Below are 19,984 nucleotides of genomic sequence, written 5' to 3' on the forward strand. Positions count from 1 at the left end.
GTATAATAGCAGGCTTCAGCAATTTTGTCCAGATCTCATTAGTATCTGTGTGTGAAAAACAGAATTTTAAAATATGCCAAATAACTGCTTTTTCTCACAGATAATCTCTGTGTAAGGAACTGAAGTCCCTTAAAGGTAGGTATGTTTGCCAGTTTGGAGTCCTGCAAAGAAATATTCAGCTCTCATGCTAAGGGTATCAAATGTGCTGGTGAGTCAGATAACAGGTGGTGCTGAAGGAGAGCAACTTTTCCTACTTGTATGACACAGAGGAGTCGCTGTTTAGCCTAAAGCACTCAAGTGTTTTATCTTCCTCCTTGTGTTTGTGTTTATCTTCATGAGCTGTCAAAGCTGCAAAGCTCAATTTATTTAAATGTATTCTAGACTGGAAATAAAAATGTCTTCTTTTCAATTTCAGTTTTGTTGCACTGAAAAAATAGTTTCTATAATGGATGAAAGCAGAAGTAATAATTCTCAATTAATTTTTATTATTTCATAGGGGTATGTGTGTTCTTTTCAGATGAAAGTTTGATAGAGCCGCATGAACAAGAGCCCCTACCAGAGGCACATCTAGGCTGTTGGACTAATGACATACTTATTAATATTCATGAGGCATCTCATTTAGCTCTTGTGCTTTGGACTTGATTAAAGTAAGGACTGCTGCTATTGCTGCTGAAGCTGGAAAGAGCCTTGTGGGTGACACAGCTAGTTCTGTGACTAACTCTGGAGCCAGCTGATGCTGTACTTTTGCAGGGTCTTTTCAGGGCTGTTGTAAAACCTTATATGTGGTGGGCTTCTGTGTTCAAGCCCCATTTCACAGGTTTGGGATAGAATGACTTTCAGTGCATTCTGCTTAGTCTTCTAATGTGTGCTTTGTATCTGTTTCTTAAGGTCTGAAGGAAGAGATGATCATGTAGATGTCAACATCCTGGGTGCAGCATAATGGGAAACGGTGAATGGGGTGGAACTGGTCTGCAACCTTGAAAGCCATTCTGAGGACCATTACCTGGTCAGAGACCGATCAGTCATTCATTGTTTTTTCAACTGTTATTACTGGAAGCATAAAGTGGATTCATCCTACTGTTTAGTCTGCAACTTGAGTTTCCACCCTTGCAAATTTTCAAGCAGTATACAACACAAAGCGGAGCAATACCACCAGCAGCAATGGGTGACATGACAAATAGCGATTTTTATTCAAAGAACCAAAGAAATGAGGCCAATCATGCAGGAGAATTTGGGTGCACACTTCAGGATCTGCGTTCCCTCATGGAACTTCGAGGAACAGAAGCAGTAACAAAAATTAAAGAGACATATGGGGACACCGAGGGCCTCTGCAGACACTTGAAGACCTCACCAATAGAAGGTAAGCAACAAAATAGCTTCCTTTTTCTACCGGAGTCAGAGGTTCAGTGCTTTTTGTGTGAATTGCAATGATCCTTCTGTCATGTAATGCATTTCTGTATGCCCAAGAGTCAGATGTACGTTGCAAAGAGGAGCAGAGTGAGACAGTTACAGTCACTGGTAAAGCTTGTGTAGTGTGAGAGTCCAAAAATAGTGCTGCTCTTATAAAGTTGCTAAATATGCTAATTTGATTTTTGAAGCAGGTTTATTTTTAGAGAAATGCATGAGAAAAATCCTTGAAGAGATTCTATTAAATTATCTTCAAGGCCATGCTTTTGATATTGCTCAATGTATCCACAGAAGGACATTATTTTTTCATGTTACTCTTGCTATTCTCCAATAATTATGCCCTCTTTTTATGCATTATTCTCTATTTTGAATTTACTTTGGATAGTCAGTGTCATAGTCTGCCACATAAGAAGTTTCCCCATAAGCACATTTGGACATTTTATCTATTTTGCCCCAATCAAATGCATTACACAAAATATAAACTATGTCATATTTGAATATAGCCTAGACACATTTATAGGAAGTCTGTCCTTTTAACTTTTCAGTGTAGAAAAATCCTTATTCTAAGCTGGAAAAACTGCTTTTACTAATGTAACAGACAGCTTGATTAACAAATCAGGAAAACAGAAGTATCAAAATATATACCTATTGACTCGCCCATAACCCAGGTGCAATGTCACTGCCATTGTATTTTGCAATGTTAGAATAGTGAGACTGTTGGCAATAATTAGTTACCCTTTCAAGAGTTGTGCCTGGGAACTTGCATCTTCAATTTTGGGTGATATTTCTGCTACATAAGTATGTGTAAGGTTACACTTTTGGACCTGTACAAGAAAATATGTCAGAAATGCACGAACCAAAACATTTTGAAACATGTGGAGTCATATCAACTTCTGAAGTATTATGTATTTCATTCTACAGTAATGATGACAATATGCTGCTTTAAAATAAACACAGGAGTCTTAAATTAAAAAAGTAATCTGCTGTCATAATTAAAATACACTTTTCATAATTGGAAACTAATATTATTGTGTATATTTCCATATTTAGAGGAAATTTTGGTTGTCCTGTAGGAAATAATGGTCTGTTTTAAAATACCTTGCTGGACAAAGCTGCTGTTTAGCCATTACATTATAATGAATGAACACTTTTTGAGCTGAAGTCCTTGTTTTAATTTCAGAAAAAGTAACATGTATCTTGATCAGTGGGAAAAATAATCCTCCAATATAAGAGATGTTTTGTGGCATATATAATGTAAGCTGTTCATATATCATGCAACATATTTAATGTTCATACTTAGCATGTATGGGGGCATTGTGTTGTATGCTTTGTGATAATATCTAAATATAGCAATATGTTACCGGGAGGATAGGAGGAGCGCAACCCTGCTATTCCTGCTGGATCTCTCAGTGGCTTTTGATACCATTGACCATGGCATCCTTCTGAGCTGACCTGGTGAGATGGGTATCAGAGTCACTGTTTTACAGTGGTTCCAATCCTATCTTCAGGGTCAGTTTCAGATAATAGCATTGGGTGATTGCCTTTTAGCCTCCTGGCATTTGTGTTGTGGGGTGCTGCAGGGTACCATCTTGACTTCAATGCTGTTTAATATGAAGCCATTGGGAGTGCTCATAAGGAGATTTGGGGTGAAGTGTCAGCAGTACACTGAAGACACGTAGCTCTATTTCTATGTAACATCTGAATCGGGAGAGGCCATGCAAGCCATGGGCCAGTGCCTGGACTCAGTGGTGGTGGTCAAGATGGGGGCCAATAAACTGATTCTGAATCCTAGCAAGATAGAGGCGTTGTGGGTAAATGGTTCCTGAATCTGGATAATTCGTCAGCTTTGGATGGGGTTGAACTCCCTCTGAAAGAGCAGGTTTGTAGTCTGGGGGTGCTCGTGGATCCATCTTTGTCACTAGAGGCTCAGATGACCTCAGTGGCTAGGAATATTTTTTAAGACAGCTGCAGCAGTTTCTGGACCGGATAGCCTGACCACTGTTGTTTATGAACTGATAACCTCCAGACTGGGTTACTGTAATACTCGCTATGTGGGGCTACCCTTAAGATTGGTCTGAAACCTACAGCTAGTGCAAAATGCAGTGGCATGACCACTCATTGGGGCAGGATATCACCAACATGTTGTCCTGCTGCTGAAAGAATTGCACTGGCTGCCCATTAGTTACTGGGCCAAGTTCAAGGTACTGGTTTGGGTGCATAAAGCCCTATTCAGCTTGGGACCAGCATACCCGAAAGATCTCATACCCCTTATATACCCAGTCTATCAATGTGCTCTGCAAATGAGGGTCTCTTTCAGATATCATCTTATCAGGAGGTCCGTTCTGCACAACATAGGAAGCTGACCTTTAGTGTTGTAGTACCTACCCTTTGGAATTCTATCCACTTAAACATTAGACAGGTTTCATCTCAGTTATGTTTTCGGCGTCTCCTGAAGACCTTCCTCTTTCAACAAGCCTTTTATCCTAGTCTGCATTTGTTTTGGAATTGCTTTTTAAAATCTGTTTGTTTTTTTAAAAAAGTTGTTTTAAAGATGTCTTTAACATATTTGTTTTTTAAATGTTTTAAGACGTTTTTAGTGTTTTATTCCTTGTTTGCTGCCTTGAGCTCCTTCTGGGAGGAACGACAGTACAGAAATTTAATAAATAATGCTACTAATAATATATTTGGGATCCTTAAGACCAGACTCTTGAGATGTGTGCATTTCATAGTTCAAATTATCAATTGCATAACATTGTTGAAACACAGTTCATAGTCTGGCTTCAGAAGAATTCTATATTGCATTATTTATGGAAGAGGAAACGATGAAGAAATGTAATCCTGGTTAGCAGAACAGGCTATTCAATTCCATTTAGTCTGTAATACAAAGTAGTTCAAAAGTAATCTGTATTTAAGGTAAGAGTACCAAATTCTATGTGTGCCATGAATGATGGGGAGGAGGAAGGATTGAGGATTGGCAGTTCCACAAGGACTCAGAATGAGCCTCAGAGGCTGATGCATTCTCTCTTGTCAATTAACCAATGTGATAGGAAAAGTTTTATCTGGCCATAGTACTAGAAAAGAGCATGTCAAAAGCTGAAGTATATGTCATATTGAAATACATGTTTGGCAGGCTTTTTAATGAGCTGGAATAATGTAGCTTAGATACTACATACAATATACAATAAAATTAATAGTTATGCACTCTTCAATATTAAGATACAGAAGTAGACACCAGCTATACAGGGTAGCTTCACAAGAATGAAGACCTGACTAGCAATAACAATAAAAATCTCATTGCATGAACACTGTTACACTTTGTGGATGGATCTATGGAGCAGCCTCTGTTTTTGCTTGTAGCTCCTCACTACCCAGACATCAATGATGTGCTAAAAGAGAGGCAAGTGGATAAGTCCTGAGTGGGTACACTGGGTAGTTCCTTCTAAATGATCATGCTTTGTGTGTGAGCTGAAATCTAACAAATCTAAAAAAGTAACAAAAGCACAATCATTTAAATGTAATTGAGAAACACGTATTGCATTGGGCAAAATGCTTTTAGATTTGTTCTTTCATACATCTTGAAATTAAAACATCTATTACTTGCCTTAATGATTAGATTTGCAGTTGTGTGGATGAAGATCCCGTTGAGAAAATAACAAACATTACCCATTGCTTTTTAAAAAGTATTGGGATGGCCCATGTTTCTACTTTAATTATACCCGAGTGAAGATGAGTTTCCAGCAAAGTAAACAGAGTGCTTTGAATGTTGCCTAGGTGAAAATGAACAGATTAAAGAAGGTCAGATTCTTTTTTTAACACAGGCTCAATTTACACCTTCTGTGATGTCCAAGTATTTGAGGAACTAATTAAACAAGCTATAGCTCATTGCTATGTAAAGTTTTCAGGTGAGTTATATTTGAAAAGCCCAGTTGTGACTTCAAGAGATATCATATGTGGACCCAGAAAACAAATACTTTGAAATTAGCACTAGTGCTTCTCTGGTGACAGTGAAATCTATTAGGAAGTCAAAATGTAATTTGGTTGCATACAAAGAAGTGTGGCTTTACCTTACTACAGCAAGTGTGTCCTGCATTTCGGTTCTTTTGTCCTACATGGATCTTCATTAAGAAAATACAACTGTAAGCATGAAGGAAATACAGTACTGTAATCAGAAAGGAGTATGTAATGCCATTTTCTGTAATTGTGGGGCTATGCAATCTTGTTGCCCTATGTTCATATGTGTATAGAGTAAAAATATGAGGCATTGTATAAATACAGAAGTGTCATTGTTCCTGCCAAGAGGAACTTGCTGAGGCTGCCTCTAGTGTTTCCATGAAGTCCCATGATGACCATGGGGCTATCTCAAGTTGTCACTGGTCTGACCAGAGCTTGGAAAAGTTACTTTTTTGAACTATAACTCCCATCAGCCCCAGCCAGCATGGCCACTGGATTGGGCTGATGGGAGTTGTAGTTCAAAAAAGTAACTTTTCCAAGCTCTGGGTCTGACACAGGGCACAGGGCACAAACTAGATATGGTTTTTGCTCCAAATGGAGGAAGTAGTGTCTGGGGATGGGGCAGATGTCACCCTGTTGTCATAGTCAGATCACTTCCTGGTGAAGTTTGGACTTACAGCTCCAGTCCTCCCCTGCAGGGGTGGTGGACAGATTAGGATAGTCCCCCTCCAGAAACTAATGGAATTCACTGGATTCCTGAATGCCCTGGGGGGTGCTTCCAAGTAGATATAGCAGGTGACCCTGTTGAAGCCCTTGTCATGCTGTGGAACAACAAGATGTATCAGGCTCTTGACACAGCTGCCTTTGAGCACCTTCTCCAGAATTGTGGAGCCCATTTTGCACCTTGGTACACCAATGAACTATGGACGATAAAGCAGACCAGACAACAGCTAGAGTGCAAGTGACAAAAGATGTGCTGTGAGGCTGACTGGACATGAGTGAAACAACATAACTATGCCTGCTGTGTGGCAGTGAGGGCGTGAAGAAGGCATCCATCGCATCCTCAAGTAGCTGTCCAGTGGAGCGTTTACTTATTTATTTATTTATTACATTTATATACACTGACCCATAGCCGAAGCTCTCTGGGCGGTTTACAGCAGGGTTGTCAAGGACTGGTTAACATCTACTCCAGGAAATGAAGCTTTAGTCCCTTCGGAAGTCCACTGTGAATTATTTGCAAGGCACTTTGGCATTGCTTGCCTCCGTAGCAATCTTGATGCCCCATCCATGTTTACTCTAGTCCCCAGTGAAGTGTTCAGTGCAACATCTGCTGCAAATTCTTCAGATCAGTTTCAGTTGGTATGGCCTGATGATGTGGACAAGGTGCTTGTGACAATGCGGCCAGCAACATGTCTTCTTAACCCTTGCCCTTCTTGACTTATTAAAGCTTGCTGAGAGGGTATGACCAAGTGGATCCTGTGTGTGGTCAACACATCTTTACGGAAGAGAGTGGTCCCAGCTGCTCTGAAAGAGGCAGTAATCTGTCCACTCCTGAAAAAGCCCACTGTGGCTACATTTGTTTGTGACAAATCCCCCTTTTTAGGAAAGGAGATCGAAAGGATTGTGGCGCAGCAATTGCAAGTACTCTTGGATGAAACAGATTATCTTGACCCATTCCAATCTGGGATCAGGCCTGGTTATGGGACTGGATTGGCCTTGGTCACCCTGATGGATGACTTTTACCGGGAGAAGGACAGGGAAATGCCCCCCTGTTATTCTTCCTTCTCTCAGTAGCTTCTGATAATATTGGCCATGGTATCCTTCTGAGCCAAGTTTACTGTTTACAGTCGTTCTGATCCTATCTCTAGAGTTGGTTTCAAAGAATAGCATTGGGTGATTGTCTTTTGAGCCCCTAGCAGTTGTATTGTAGTGTACCACAGGGTACCATCTTGTTCCCAATGCTGTTTAACATCTATATGAATCAATTGTAAGTGGTCTTTAGGAGATTTGGGGCAAGGTGCCGTTGATACCCAGCTCTATTTCTCTGAAACATCTGAATCAGGAGAAGCCATGCAAGCCGTGGACCAGTGCCTGGACTCTGAATCCTAGCAAGACAGAGGCGTTGTGTGTAGGTGGTTCCCAAGTCTGGATAATTGGTCAATTGCCTACTTTTAGTGGGGTCATACTCCCTCTGAAAGAGCAGGTTCCTAGTCTATGGGTGCTCCTGAATCCATCTTTGTCACTAGAGGCCCAGGTGACCACAGGGCTAGGAGTGCCTTTTCCCAGCTTTGGCTGGTAAGACAGCTGCAGCCATTTCTGGACTGGGATAGCTTGGCCAGTGTTGTCCATGCACTGGCAACCTCCAGGCTGATTACTGAAATGCACTCTTTGTGGGGCTGCCCTTGAGGCTGGTCCTGAAGCTGCAGCTGGTGCAAATTGCAGCAGTGTGACTGCTCATTGGGGCAGCCCAACCTATTACTCCAATGCTGAAAGAGTTACACTGGATTTAGCTACCAGGCTAAGTTCAATTGTTGTTTTTGGTTTATAAAGTCCTATATAGCTTGTGACGAGGATACCTGAAAGATCGCCTTAACCCTTATATACCCAATTGATAACTGTGCTTTGCAGGTGAGGATCTCCTTCAGATACCATTTCATCCAGAGGTCCATTTCACACAACATAGGAAGCAGACTTTTAGTGTTCTGGCACCAACCCTTTGGAATTCCCTCCCCTTAAATATTAGACAGGCACGGTCTCTGTTGTCTTTTTGGTACCTATTAAAGACAAGCCTTTTAAGTAGAGATATTATCCCAGTCTGTGTTGGAACTGTTTTTTAAGATGCTTTTAAAGATTTTTAAAATTATATCTTGTTTTAAAGATTTTTTTAAGATGTTTTGCTTTTAGGATTTTTAGTATTTTATCATTTGTTTGCTGCCCTAGGCTCCTTCTGGGAGGAAGGAAGGATATAAATTAAACAATAAATAAATTACTAGCCAGTGTGGCATAGTGGTTAAGGTGTTGGACTATGACCTGGGAGACCAGGGTTCGAATCCCCACATAGCCATGAAGCTCACTGGGTGACCTTGGGCCAGTCACTGCCTCTCAGCCTCATGAAAACCCTCTTCATAGGGTCGCCATAAGTCGGAATTGACTTGAAGGCAGTACATTTACATTTAAATTACTAAATGATAAGAACGTACAGGACCCTGGATGACCCTTGCTGCTGGAGCTTGCTTAAGGGCTACACCCACTGTCAGGGCTGGATCTCACCATGTAAGGCCACCATCAGGCATCCAAGGGCAAAGCCACTTGAGGATTTTCTCTCACCCATTTCTCCAGGCGCTGGCTTTTGCACATACACACACAGCTTCTCTTCCTTTTTTCTTGCACAGCCTTTTATCAAGTCGCTGGTGGGCCCTCTCTCATATACACCCAGAACTCCCCCTTCTCGTCCTGCCCTTTTCCTTCCACAGCTGGTACACATGGAGTGAAGAAATCTATCAGCAGCAGCTTCTCTCCAGCCTGTACTTCACTTTTTCTGGGACACCACCTTCTTCTTTTTCCAGCATGTCCTCCTCCAATTCTTGGGGCTTCATCTCCATCTTTCTAGTGCTTTCCCCACTGGCAGACTCCTGGATAGTCAAGGGGTCTTCTTCCTCCACTACTGACTGCAACCCCTTACAGTCCAAGCTCTTCAGCTTCCCATCCATTTCCTGAATTACTTTAGCCACCCCAGTCTGGGTACCCTGCAGCTGGACTTGCAGATTAATCTCAACACCTCATAGCAGCTGATCAGGCAGGATCTTCACTTCTCCATTGCATGAGGTCTCCTTTTTCTCTTCAAAGATGCTTTCCAGCTGCTGGCACATCTGCTGTTTTTGCTGACAGTCCTACTAGTGCTCCCACTCCTTTTGCCATTGGACATGCTGGTGCTCCCATTGCCTTTGCTGCTGGTCCACCTATTGAGAAGCCTCCATTTTCTTAAGCTCTTCTGCTTGCTGCTGGAACCTCAATTTAATCTGTTCCAGGAGTGTTTCTGGTTCTCCTTCCATTTTTACTCAGGTGTACCTTGCTGCCAGTTTTTCTTCCAGGAAGCTTAATCCCACTTTTGCACACACTCCAATCTCCGAGTGGTAAGAGACTCCAGGGGTTCCAGAGTTTACCCAGGATTTGGTGTCCTTGGAATGAAGATCAGTGGAGACTGTGGTGTCTTTGATATATGATTTTATCTACACATATATACAACCTGAGCATAATTTGGAAGGGGCTCATGGTATTAACACTGCAACAGAACTTGTTTCCCCATTAGGCTTCCAGGGTGGAACCCCAAAGTCATGGCCTTGGATTCAGCTCAGAAAGTAAGTCTCTCTGTCTTTCCATCTCCCAGCTGTACACCCGACTCACTCACAGATTCTTGGTCCTAGGATGGGGGAGGGAAGGCCTACTCCACTTGTTCCTATGGCAACACATCTTCTCTTGACCTAGTTTTTAGTCATCTCAAAGAAACTGGCTTGACCAGTACAGCAGGTTTTTCTGCTAAAACTCCATCTATACTGATTCAAAATCACAGGCAGGAAGGGAACCCAAAGACATCATCCAGACCAACCTCCCAATCCTATAACAGTATATTGGTGTCCTGAATCATTGCATTTTATTCAAAGAACATGTTTAACTTAGAGCTGTGAAAAATGGAAATGGACTGCCTTCAAGCCAATTCTGACTTATGGCGACCCTATGAATAGGGTTTTCATGGTAAGCAGTATTCAGAGATGGTTTACTGTTGCCTTCCTCTGAGGCTGAGAGGCAGTGACTGGCCCAAGGTCGCCCAGTGAGCATCATGGCTGTGTGGGGATTCAAACCCTGGTCTTCCAGGTTGTAGTCCAACACTCTAAACACTACGCCACACTGGCTGTAGATATACAATAAATAAAGTTTATTTATTTATTATGAAATTTATATCCCTCCCTTCCTCCCAAAGGACCCCAAGGTGGCAAACAACAAGCGATAAAACAATAAACACCTCTTAAAAACAGTTCCAATACAGATGCAGACTGGGAAAGATCTCTCCTCAAAAGGTTTGTTGGGCAACTGGTTGGCCATTGTGAGAACAGGATGCTGGACTAGATGGGCCATTGGCCTGATCCAGGCTCTCCTTATGTTCTTATGTAAGAGGAAGGTCTTCAGAGGTGCCAAAATTACAACAGAGATGGTGCCTTTCTAATATTTAACAGGATGGAAAGTTAGATTAGCATAGCAATCACCGGCATGGTGCCCGTGGGTGCCACTGTGAGGTCCATTATCTCCTATGATACCAGCAAAAATGTTTCAGTAAATATTGCCTCAAAAATCCAAAATATGTGTTTACTTTTCCTGCTTAATTCCTATTTTTCCAGCTTTACAGGTATGGAAGCTGATCTTAGGATTTATATGATGGTTGCCAGATAGTGATATTTTTCCCTTTAGCATTTAATATATATGTACAGGTAATTTAGAATCTGGTTGTTGATCGTTTATGACACTTTATATTTGAAGTGAAGCTTATGGAAATGAAATAATCAAGGCATCCACAAAAATAACATTCTGATTTAAGTTGTGAGGAGGGGAAATGACATTCAAACTACAAAAAAAAAAAAAAAATTTGGACTTCCGGGAAGTGGTGCTGGCTGGTGGTTGTCTCTGAGGGAGCTCTGCCTCAGAGGAAGCTTTTTTCAGGTTAAAAGTCAGCCAAGAGGAATCTTGGACTGGCTTAAATGTTCTCCAAGGTACAGGAGAACCGATCAGATCTTCCACAAGACTTCGTTGAGCTGTCGGCGGCTGGAATTGATCAGGAAATTCCTGAGATAAGAAGGCAAGCTGATCGGCTGAAGACGGAGTCAGGATTTTCACGCAAGCTGGACTGGAATGAAGCGAAGCGTTTTTTCTTTTCTTAAAAAAAACGTTCTTAACCAGCGAGCCCACTTCTGCCTAAACCTTATCATTTGGCTTAAATTACTGCAATAAAAGGGATTTGTTTATGAATCAGCAATTGAGAAACCTGGGTGAGTCATACTTTTTCTCTTTTAAATATAATTAAGGAAGAAAGAAAATATAAACAACTTATTTACTTTTCTACGACAAAAAGCTGGCTTGAATTTGGACTTTTAAAGTTTAAAAACGGATGAGAGGTAATTATTATATTTTGGACTATTTTTCTCTTTGGACTATTTCTTGTTGGATGAATCCGCTGTTCGTATATGCTACTAATTGTTTAGTCTTGGCAACCAGAATTGTTTTGCATTCTTGGATGCAGATAAGGACTGTGTTGTGCTGGCTGGATTCCAATTACAGGCCTGGAATATTAACTCTTCTTTTTGGTGGAGGGAAAAAAAGAAGAAATAGACTGCCCTTAGGTTCTGAAACAGTGATTAATTTTAGAAATTAAAGGCCTCTTTTTGAAAATGACAACTAAAAAAACAACTAAGGCCCAGGGGCGAAGAGGTTCTATTGATACACAGGAAGAGGATATACCCCCAGAAATGTTTCAAAAAATAATGGAAGGGATTAATGCTATAAAACAGGAAATTAAACAGGAAATGAAAATTGAATTGACAGATATAAAAGACTATATTAAAACACAAGTGGATGAGATTAAAGGGACAATTGGGCAAATAAAGGAGGATGCAAAAAATACTAAAGAAAAGGTACAAACCTTGGAGAATAGAACAGATATACTAAATCTGGAACTAGAAAAAAATTTGGACTATTTAGCTATGACTGAAATGAGAAATAAAGAGCATTGTTTGAGACTCCGTGCAATCCCTGAGGAAACAGGTGAAGACATTAGAGACAAAATTGTTAATGCTTTAGTAAAATTTCTGGACTTGAATGAAGATAGGATGGAATTTGAAATAGACAAAGTTTATAGAATTAACTCCAGATATGCAACAATGAAAAAAATTCCAAGAGATGTGCTTGTTCACTTCGTAAAGAAAACGACCAGAGATATGGTTTTACAGCAACACTTTAAATATACCTTTAAAATTGATGGTAAGGAAATACTGGTGATGAAGGAAATTCCTATTAGACTTTTACGTAAGAGAAAAGAATATGCTTTCCTTACAGAAAAACTTAAGCAATGCAAAATTCAATTTAGGTGGGACGTTCCAGAAGGAGTGATTTTTACATTCAGACAACAGAAATATAGATTGAATACTGTTCAAAAAGCAAGGGACTTCTTGAGAAAAGCTTCAAAAGATATGGAAGAAGATAAACTCAAAGATATGGATACAGTTCCTGGGAAACAAAGTCAACAAGGATACGCAGAGGAGGGGAAGGAAGATGATGGATCAAAAGGAGCATCAGGCAAATTTTAAAATACACGCTTAACGATGGATTACAAATACCTAACTTGGAATATAAATGGAGCCAACACGGCGCAGAAGAGAAAGAAAGTGTTCCATTATTTGAAAAAATTAAAATTGGATATAATTTGTCTACAAGAAACTCATATTCAGAAGAAAGATTCTAAATATTTGATTTGTAAAAATTTGGGTGAAGAATTTATTTCAGCTGGACCAAAAAAAAAAAATGGAGTTGTTCTCTATATTAACCCACAATTGCTTCCTAAATTGGTATTATTGGACGATAGTGGTAGATTTGTGGGGGTTGAAATTACTTTACAAGGTACAAACATTTTGATAGTGGGTATTTATGCCCCCAATGAAGATAAAACAAGGTTTTATACAGGACTTATGGAAAAATTGTCAGAGTTTTCATATGAGCATTGGTGTGTCATGGGTGACTGGAATGGGGTAATCTCACCAAAAATTGATAGGCTTTCTGAAAAAAATATCAAAGAGACACAAGGTAAATTACCGAAGATTTGTTTTGAACTCATGGAACATCTAGAATTGGTGGATACCTGGAGATATATAAATGATAATGCAAAGGAATTTACTTATTTTTCAGAAAGACATAAAACATTTTCGAGGATTGATATGATTTGGATGTCAAAAATTTTAGCGAAGGATATTTTTAAAATGGATATATTACCAAAAACTTTTTCGGACCATAATCCTGTGATATTAACCTTAAAAAAAAAAAATCTTGGATTTAGATGGAGACTAAATGAATCTTTATTACAGAATGATAAAGTAGTACAAGAATGTAAGAAGAAATTAAAGGAGTTCTTTGAATATAATTTACATAAAGGAACAAGTGAAAATATTGTTTGGGATACAAGTAAGGCATTTATGAGGGGATACTTTATTAAATGTAATTCTGAATTAAAAAAAAAGAAACAACAGAAAATGCAATTAATTTTGGAAGAAATAAAACAAAAAGAGGAAGAATTGAAAAAGAATCCAGCTAAAGTTTCTATTGTAAATCAAATTAAAATGTTACAGAAGCAAGTATCAATGTTGACAGTTAGAGAAATTGAAAGGAAATTAAATTTTGCTAAACAAAGGACTTTTGAATTTGCAAATAAACCTGGGAAATGGTTAGCATATAAATTAAGAAAAGAACGTCAAAAAAATATTATTTTAAAGATACAAGAAGGAGATGAGACGCTGACAGACAATGTAAAAATTAAAAAGATTTTTCATCAATATTACTCAACATTGTATAAGTGTCAAGAAATTCCATCTGAAAAAATAGAAGAGTATTTATTTAAACAGAATTTGCCTAAAATTACAGATTTTCAGAGACAAGTTATTAATGGCCCTATTACGTCAAGAGAGATATCTGAAGCTATAAATAAAATTAAATTAGGAAAGGCACCAGGACCAGATGGGCTATCTGCAATGTATTATAAATGTTTGGAGGAAGAACTCCTGCTACCTTTACAGTCTACAATGAATTCTATTTTGCAAGAGGGAAAGATACCGGATAGTTGGAAAAATGCTAATATAACATTAATACCTAAAGAGGACCAAGATTTAACTAAAACAAAAAATTATCGGCCAATATCTCTACTGAACAATGACTATAAAATTTTTACAATGATTTTGGCTGAAAGATTGAAAATAATATTGCAACAATTTATTCAGGAAGATCAATCAGGGTTTTTACCTAAAAGACAATTACGTGACAACGTCAGGAATGTTTTGAATGTGTTGGAATATTTAGAACAACGAAATGATAAACAAGCAGCTCTGATTTTTTTAGATGCTGAAAAAGCATTTGATAATTTGAATTGGAAATTTATGTTCCAGGTTTTGGAGCAAATGGACTTTGGAGACAACTTTATAAAATGGATTAGATCGATTTATACATCACAGAAGGCCCAGATAATTGTTAATGGAGACTTAACGGACTCATGTGAAATACAAAAGGGTACAAGACAGGGATGTCCATTATCTCCCCTTTTATTTATTTTGGTTTTAGAAGTGTTGCTTAGAGATATAAGGCAAGATAAAAGGATTTCGGGATTAAAAATAAAAAAAGAAGAATATAAATTGAGAGCATTTGCTGATGATTTGATAATTGTACTAGAAAACCCTTTGGAAGGAATTCATATACTGATGGACAAATTAAAAGAATTTGGACCTTTAGCAGGATTTAAGATCAACAATCAAAAAACAAAGATGTTGGTGAAAAATTTAACCTTAAGGGAACAGAAAGAGTTAATGGACAAGACAGATTTTACAATAGAAAAAAAGTTGAAATATCTAGGCATCATCATGACAAATAAAAACTCAAAGTTGTTTCACAATAATTACGAAAAATTATGGACAGAGATTAAGAAAGACTTGCTAAGATGGGATAAACTACAACTGTCATTAATGGGTAGAATATCTGTGATAAAAATGAATGTATTACCGAGAATGATGTTTTTGTTTCAAACAATACCTGTAATATCCTCTGATTTACCTTTTAAACAATGGCAAAAAGATATTTCTAAATTTGTATGGCAAGGAAAAAAACCAAGAGTTAAATTTAAAGTACTTCAAGACGCTAAAGAAAGAGGAGGACTGGGATTACCAAATTTGAGACTTTATTTTGCTGCCTGCTGTTTAGTCTGGATAAAGGAATGGATCTTATTGAGGAATAAAAGACTATTGGATTTGGAGGGCCACAATCTGAAGTGGGGATGGCATGGATATCTATGGTATGACAAAGTAAAAGTAAATGTAGACTTTAATAATCATTTTATAAGACGTCCTCTGTTGAAAATATGGAATAGATACAAACCAAGGTTTTATTCGAAAATACCATTATGTGTCTCAAGTCAAGAAGCTTTTTATAGAAGAGAAATGTCTGGAAAAGAGAAATGGTTAACTTATCAAGAACTATTAGAAAATGTACATGGAGAATACATAATGAAAGAGAGAGAACAATTGATAAAGGAAGGATATAGTTTTCATTGGTTTGCCTATTTACAATTGTTAGAAAGATATAAAATGGACAAGAAAATGTATGGGTTTGAAATAAATAAATCTGATTTTGAAATAGGTTTGTGTACAAATGATGAAAACATAATTGCAAAAATGTATAAACTTTTATTGAAAATGGATATGGAGGAAGAACAAGTAAAAGAGTGCATGGTAAAGTGGGCAAAAAATTTTGGTCATAACATACAAATGGATCAATGGGAAAATATGTGGAAAAAAGGCTTGAAATTTACATTATGTTATAATCTTAAAGAAAATTTTTATAAAATGATGTACCGTTGGTACATGACTCCAGAAAAGCTGTCAAAAATGTATAGTAATGTCTCTAATGTTTGTTGGAAATGTAAACAACAAGAAGGATCTTTTTATCATATGTGGTGGTCATGTAAAAAGGCGAAATTATTTTGGGCACAGATAGGTAGGAAGATGCAAAAAATTCTAAAGATAAATATTCGGTCAAAACCAGAATTTTTCTTATTGGGTTTTATGGATAAACAAATAGAAAAGAAATATGGAAGAATAATATTATATATGATTACGGCAGCAAGATTATTATATGCACAAAAGTGGAAAATGGAATCAACACCAACAATGGAAGAATGGTTATTGAAATTAATGGACTTAGTAGAAATGGATAAATTGACATGTTTACTTAGAGAAAAATCGACAGATACATTTCTTAAGGAATGGAAACCTCTCTTAGATTTTTTGTTGAAAGATCAAAATAAAATGATGATACTGGGATTTGACGATTAATTAAGACAGCCTATGGAGAAAAGGGACTCTGTATGTATACATTAAGGGACAGGTTTGATGTATATTATATACTTATAGCTGATCTGCGACAAATCGGAAGTCAACTATTTTATTTTCATTTTTTTGTTGATGTATTGTTATGTCTTTTTGACTTTGTTTTGTTTGTTTTTGGAAAAATTTGAATAAAAATTATTAAAAAAAAAAACAAACTACAAAAATTTGATTTTGCTTCAAATTCTGTCATTTAAAAACTGATTTGCAAAATTGAAAAATTGCTGCAGTTTGAGTATCTGCAAATGTTAAAGACACCAAAGCTTTTTTAGGGCACAAACTTTCACAGACCAGAGTCAACTTCTTCAAATACATAGAATGTTATCCTTAGTTGGCAGCAAGCATCTATATACATAGATGGAGAGAGAAATAAAATGTTGGCAGGGAAATGAAACTAAGAATACAGATGGAAATAATTGTTAAAACTTAAATGTATGTAAAATAATTATAGTGACCATTCAACAAGCAGTGTTCATGGTAACAGAAACATCCTGGCATGGGTAGTAGGATAAGAACCCATTATCTTGATCCAGGCCACAACTGATAGAAATGAATTTCTTGGTAAGTGTTAATTCACGTGCCAGGTAAGGGGAACGCGGTCCAGACATGTTGTGGCTGTGCCTTGTTCCGGTCCTTCCCACACCCGCAAGGTCGTTGGTAGTCCTATCAGCCAACTCTCAGATCTCCAGTTGCTGTTATTAAATGCCAGATCGGTATATAATAAAACCTCCCTCGTCCACGATTTGATTGTGGATGAGGCAGCCGATCTGGCATGTATAACCGAGACCTGGGTGGGTGAGCAGGGAGGAGTTGGTCTCTCTCAGCTCTGCCCACCGGGGTACCTGGTCCAGCATCATGGTAGATCTGAGGGTCGGGGAGGTGGGGTTGCTGTCGTCTATAAGAGTTCCATCTCACTCACCAAGCACCATGTTCATTCAGTTACTGGCCTGGAGTGTTTGCACCTTGTGTTGGGCCAGAGGGACAGGCTGGGAATCCTTTTGGTGTACCGCCCACCTTGCTGCCCAATGGCTTCCCTAACTGAGCTGGCGGAAGTGGTCTCGGATATATTGTTGAGGTCCCCCAGACTAATAGTACTGGGGGATTTCAACATTCATGCCGAGACCACTTTGTCTGGCGCGGCTCAGGACTTCATGGCTTCCATGACAGCCATGGGGCTGTCTCAATATGTTAGTGGTCCAACACATGTATCGGGGCACACTCTAGACCTTGTTTTTGCTACTGAGCATGGGGAAAGTGATCTGGATGTGGGGAGTTTTACAACACTCCCTTTGTCATGGACAGACCACTGCTTGCTGAAGTTTAGACTTTCAGTAACCTCTTCCCTCTGCAAGGGTGGGGGACTTATTAAAATGGTCCGCCCCCGGAGACTAATGGATCCTGAAGGTTTTCAAAGGGCTCTGGGGGATTTTCCGGCTGATAGGACTGGCGCTCCTGCTGAAGCCCTGGTCGCTCTGTGGAATACGGAGATGACCCGGGCTGTAAACACGATTGCTCCTGCACGCCCTCTCCTGTGTAGAGCTCATACAGCTCCATGGTATACTCCGGAGCTGAGAGCGATGAAGCAAGATAGGAGGAGGCTTGAGCGGAAATGGAGACGAACTCCCGACGGATACAATTATGCGCTGGTTAGTGCTTCGACTAAGCTCTATGTAGGAGCAGTGAAGGCAGCTAAAAAACATCATTTTGCTGCCACTATTAAATCATCTCTTTGCCGCCCAGCGGAGCTCTTTCGAGTTGTCCGGGGGCTTCTCCATTCAAACCCTCCGGACACGGTGGAATCATCGGAGGCCCACTGTAATCAGTTTGCCGATCACTTCCAGAATAAGATCTCATGTATCCGCCGGGACCTAGACTCTCAAGTTATAGCAGTAGATCCTAGTGAGGTGTCCGGAGCACAGTCTTGTCCTGTTTTGTTGGATGAGCTTCAGTTGGTTCAACTCGAGGACGTGGACAAGGTGCTTGGACAGGTACGTGCAACCACTTCGGTACTGGATCCTTGCCCCTCCTGGCTGATAAAAACTAGCAGGAATGGAACAGGTAGCTGGGCCAAGGAAGTGATAAATGCCTCTTTACGAGAGGGAGTGGTCCCGGGCTGTCTGAAAGAGGCAGTGGTGAGACCACTCCTGAAAAAGTCTTCCTTGGACCCAGACAATTTTAACAGCTACAGGCCAGTGGCGAATGTTCCATTCCTGGGCAAGGTCTTGGAACGGGTGGTTGCTGGCCAGCTCCAGGCGCTATTGGATGAAACTGATTATCTAGATCCATTTCAATCGGGTTTTAGGCCCGGTTTTGGCACTGAGACAGCCTTGGTCGCCCTGTACGATGACCTATGTCGGGAAAGAGACAGAGGGAGTGTAACTCTGTTGATTCTCCTTGATCTCTCAGCGGCTTTTGATACCATCGACCATGGTATCCTTCTGGAGAGGCTCGCGGAGTTGGGAGTTGGAGGTACTGCTTGGCAGTGGTTCCGCTCCTACTTGGCGGGTCGTCTCCAGAAGGTAGTGCTTGGGGAACATTGCTCGACACCGCGGGCTCTCCAATATGGGGTCCCGCAGGGGTCAGTTTTGTCCCCCCTGCTTTTTAATATCTACATGAAGCCGTTGGGAGAGGTCATCAGGAGTTTTGGAGTGCGTTGTCATCAGTATGCTGATGACACGCAGCTCTACTTCTCCTTTTCATCTTCTTCAGGTGAGGCTGTCGATTTGCTGAACTGTTGCCTGGCCTCGACAATGGACTGGATGAGAGTTAACAAACTGAAGCTCAATCCAGACAAGACTGAGATGCTGTTGGTGGACGGGTTCTCTGATCGGATGGTGGATATATACCCTGTCCTGGACGGGGTTACACTCCCCCTAAAGGACCGGGTTCGTAGTCTGGGAGTCTTTTTAGACTCTTCCCTCTCACTTGAGGCTCAAGTAGCCTCGGTGGTTAGGAATGCGTTTTACCAACTTCGGTTGGTAGCCCAGCTACGTCCCTATTTGAGTAAAGAGGACCTTACATCAGTGGTACATGCTCTGGTAACCTCACGTTTGGATTACTGTAATGCGCTTTACGTAGGGCTACCTTTGAAGACAGTTCGGAAGCTACAACTAGTGCAAAATGCGGCGGCCAGATTGCTGACAAGGACCAAGCGGTCCGAGCATATAACACCTGTTCTGGCCAGCTTGCACTGGTTGCCAATATGTTTCCGGGCTAGATTCAAAGTGTTGGTATTAACCTATAAAGCCTTATACGGTGTGGGACCACGATACCTTGCGGAACGCCTCTTCCGATATGAACCGGCCCGTGCACTACGTTCTGCTACGAAGGCCCTCCTCCGGGTTCCAACTCACAGGGAGGCCCGGAGGGTTATGACAAGATCTAGGGCCTTCTCAGTGGTGGCCCCCGAACTATGGAACAGTCTCCCTGAGGAAGTACGCCTGGCG

At 40.0% G+C, this 19,984-nt stretch overlaps 1 protein-coding gene across 1 annotated transcript in view; it reads left to right on the forward strand.

Annotated features, from left to right (window-relative positions):
• The window catches only part of ATP2B2 (ATPase plasma membrane Ca2+ transporting 2), a 462,511-nt gene that overhangs the window by 129,644 nt on the left and 312,883 nt on the right, over positions 1-19,984 (forward strand). Inside the window, exon 2 of the mRNA XM_061618080.1 lies at positions 889-1,360. Within this exon, the coding sequence (XP_061474064.1) occupies positions 1,162-1,360 (199 nt within the window). The 5' untranslated portion in view covers positions 889-1,161. The remainder of the gene's footprint in view (positions 1-888; positions 1,361-19,984) is intronic.

Source organism: Rhineura floridana, chromosome 3 (assembly GCF_030035675.1).
Source record: "Rhineura floridana isolate rRhiFlo1 chromosome 3, rRhiFlo1.hap2, whole genome shotgun sequence".
Taxonomy (NCBI): domain Eukaryota; kingdom Metazoa; phylum Chordata; class Lepidosauria; order Squamata; family Rhineuridae; genus Rhineura; species Rhineura floridana.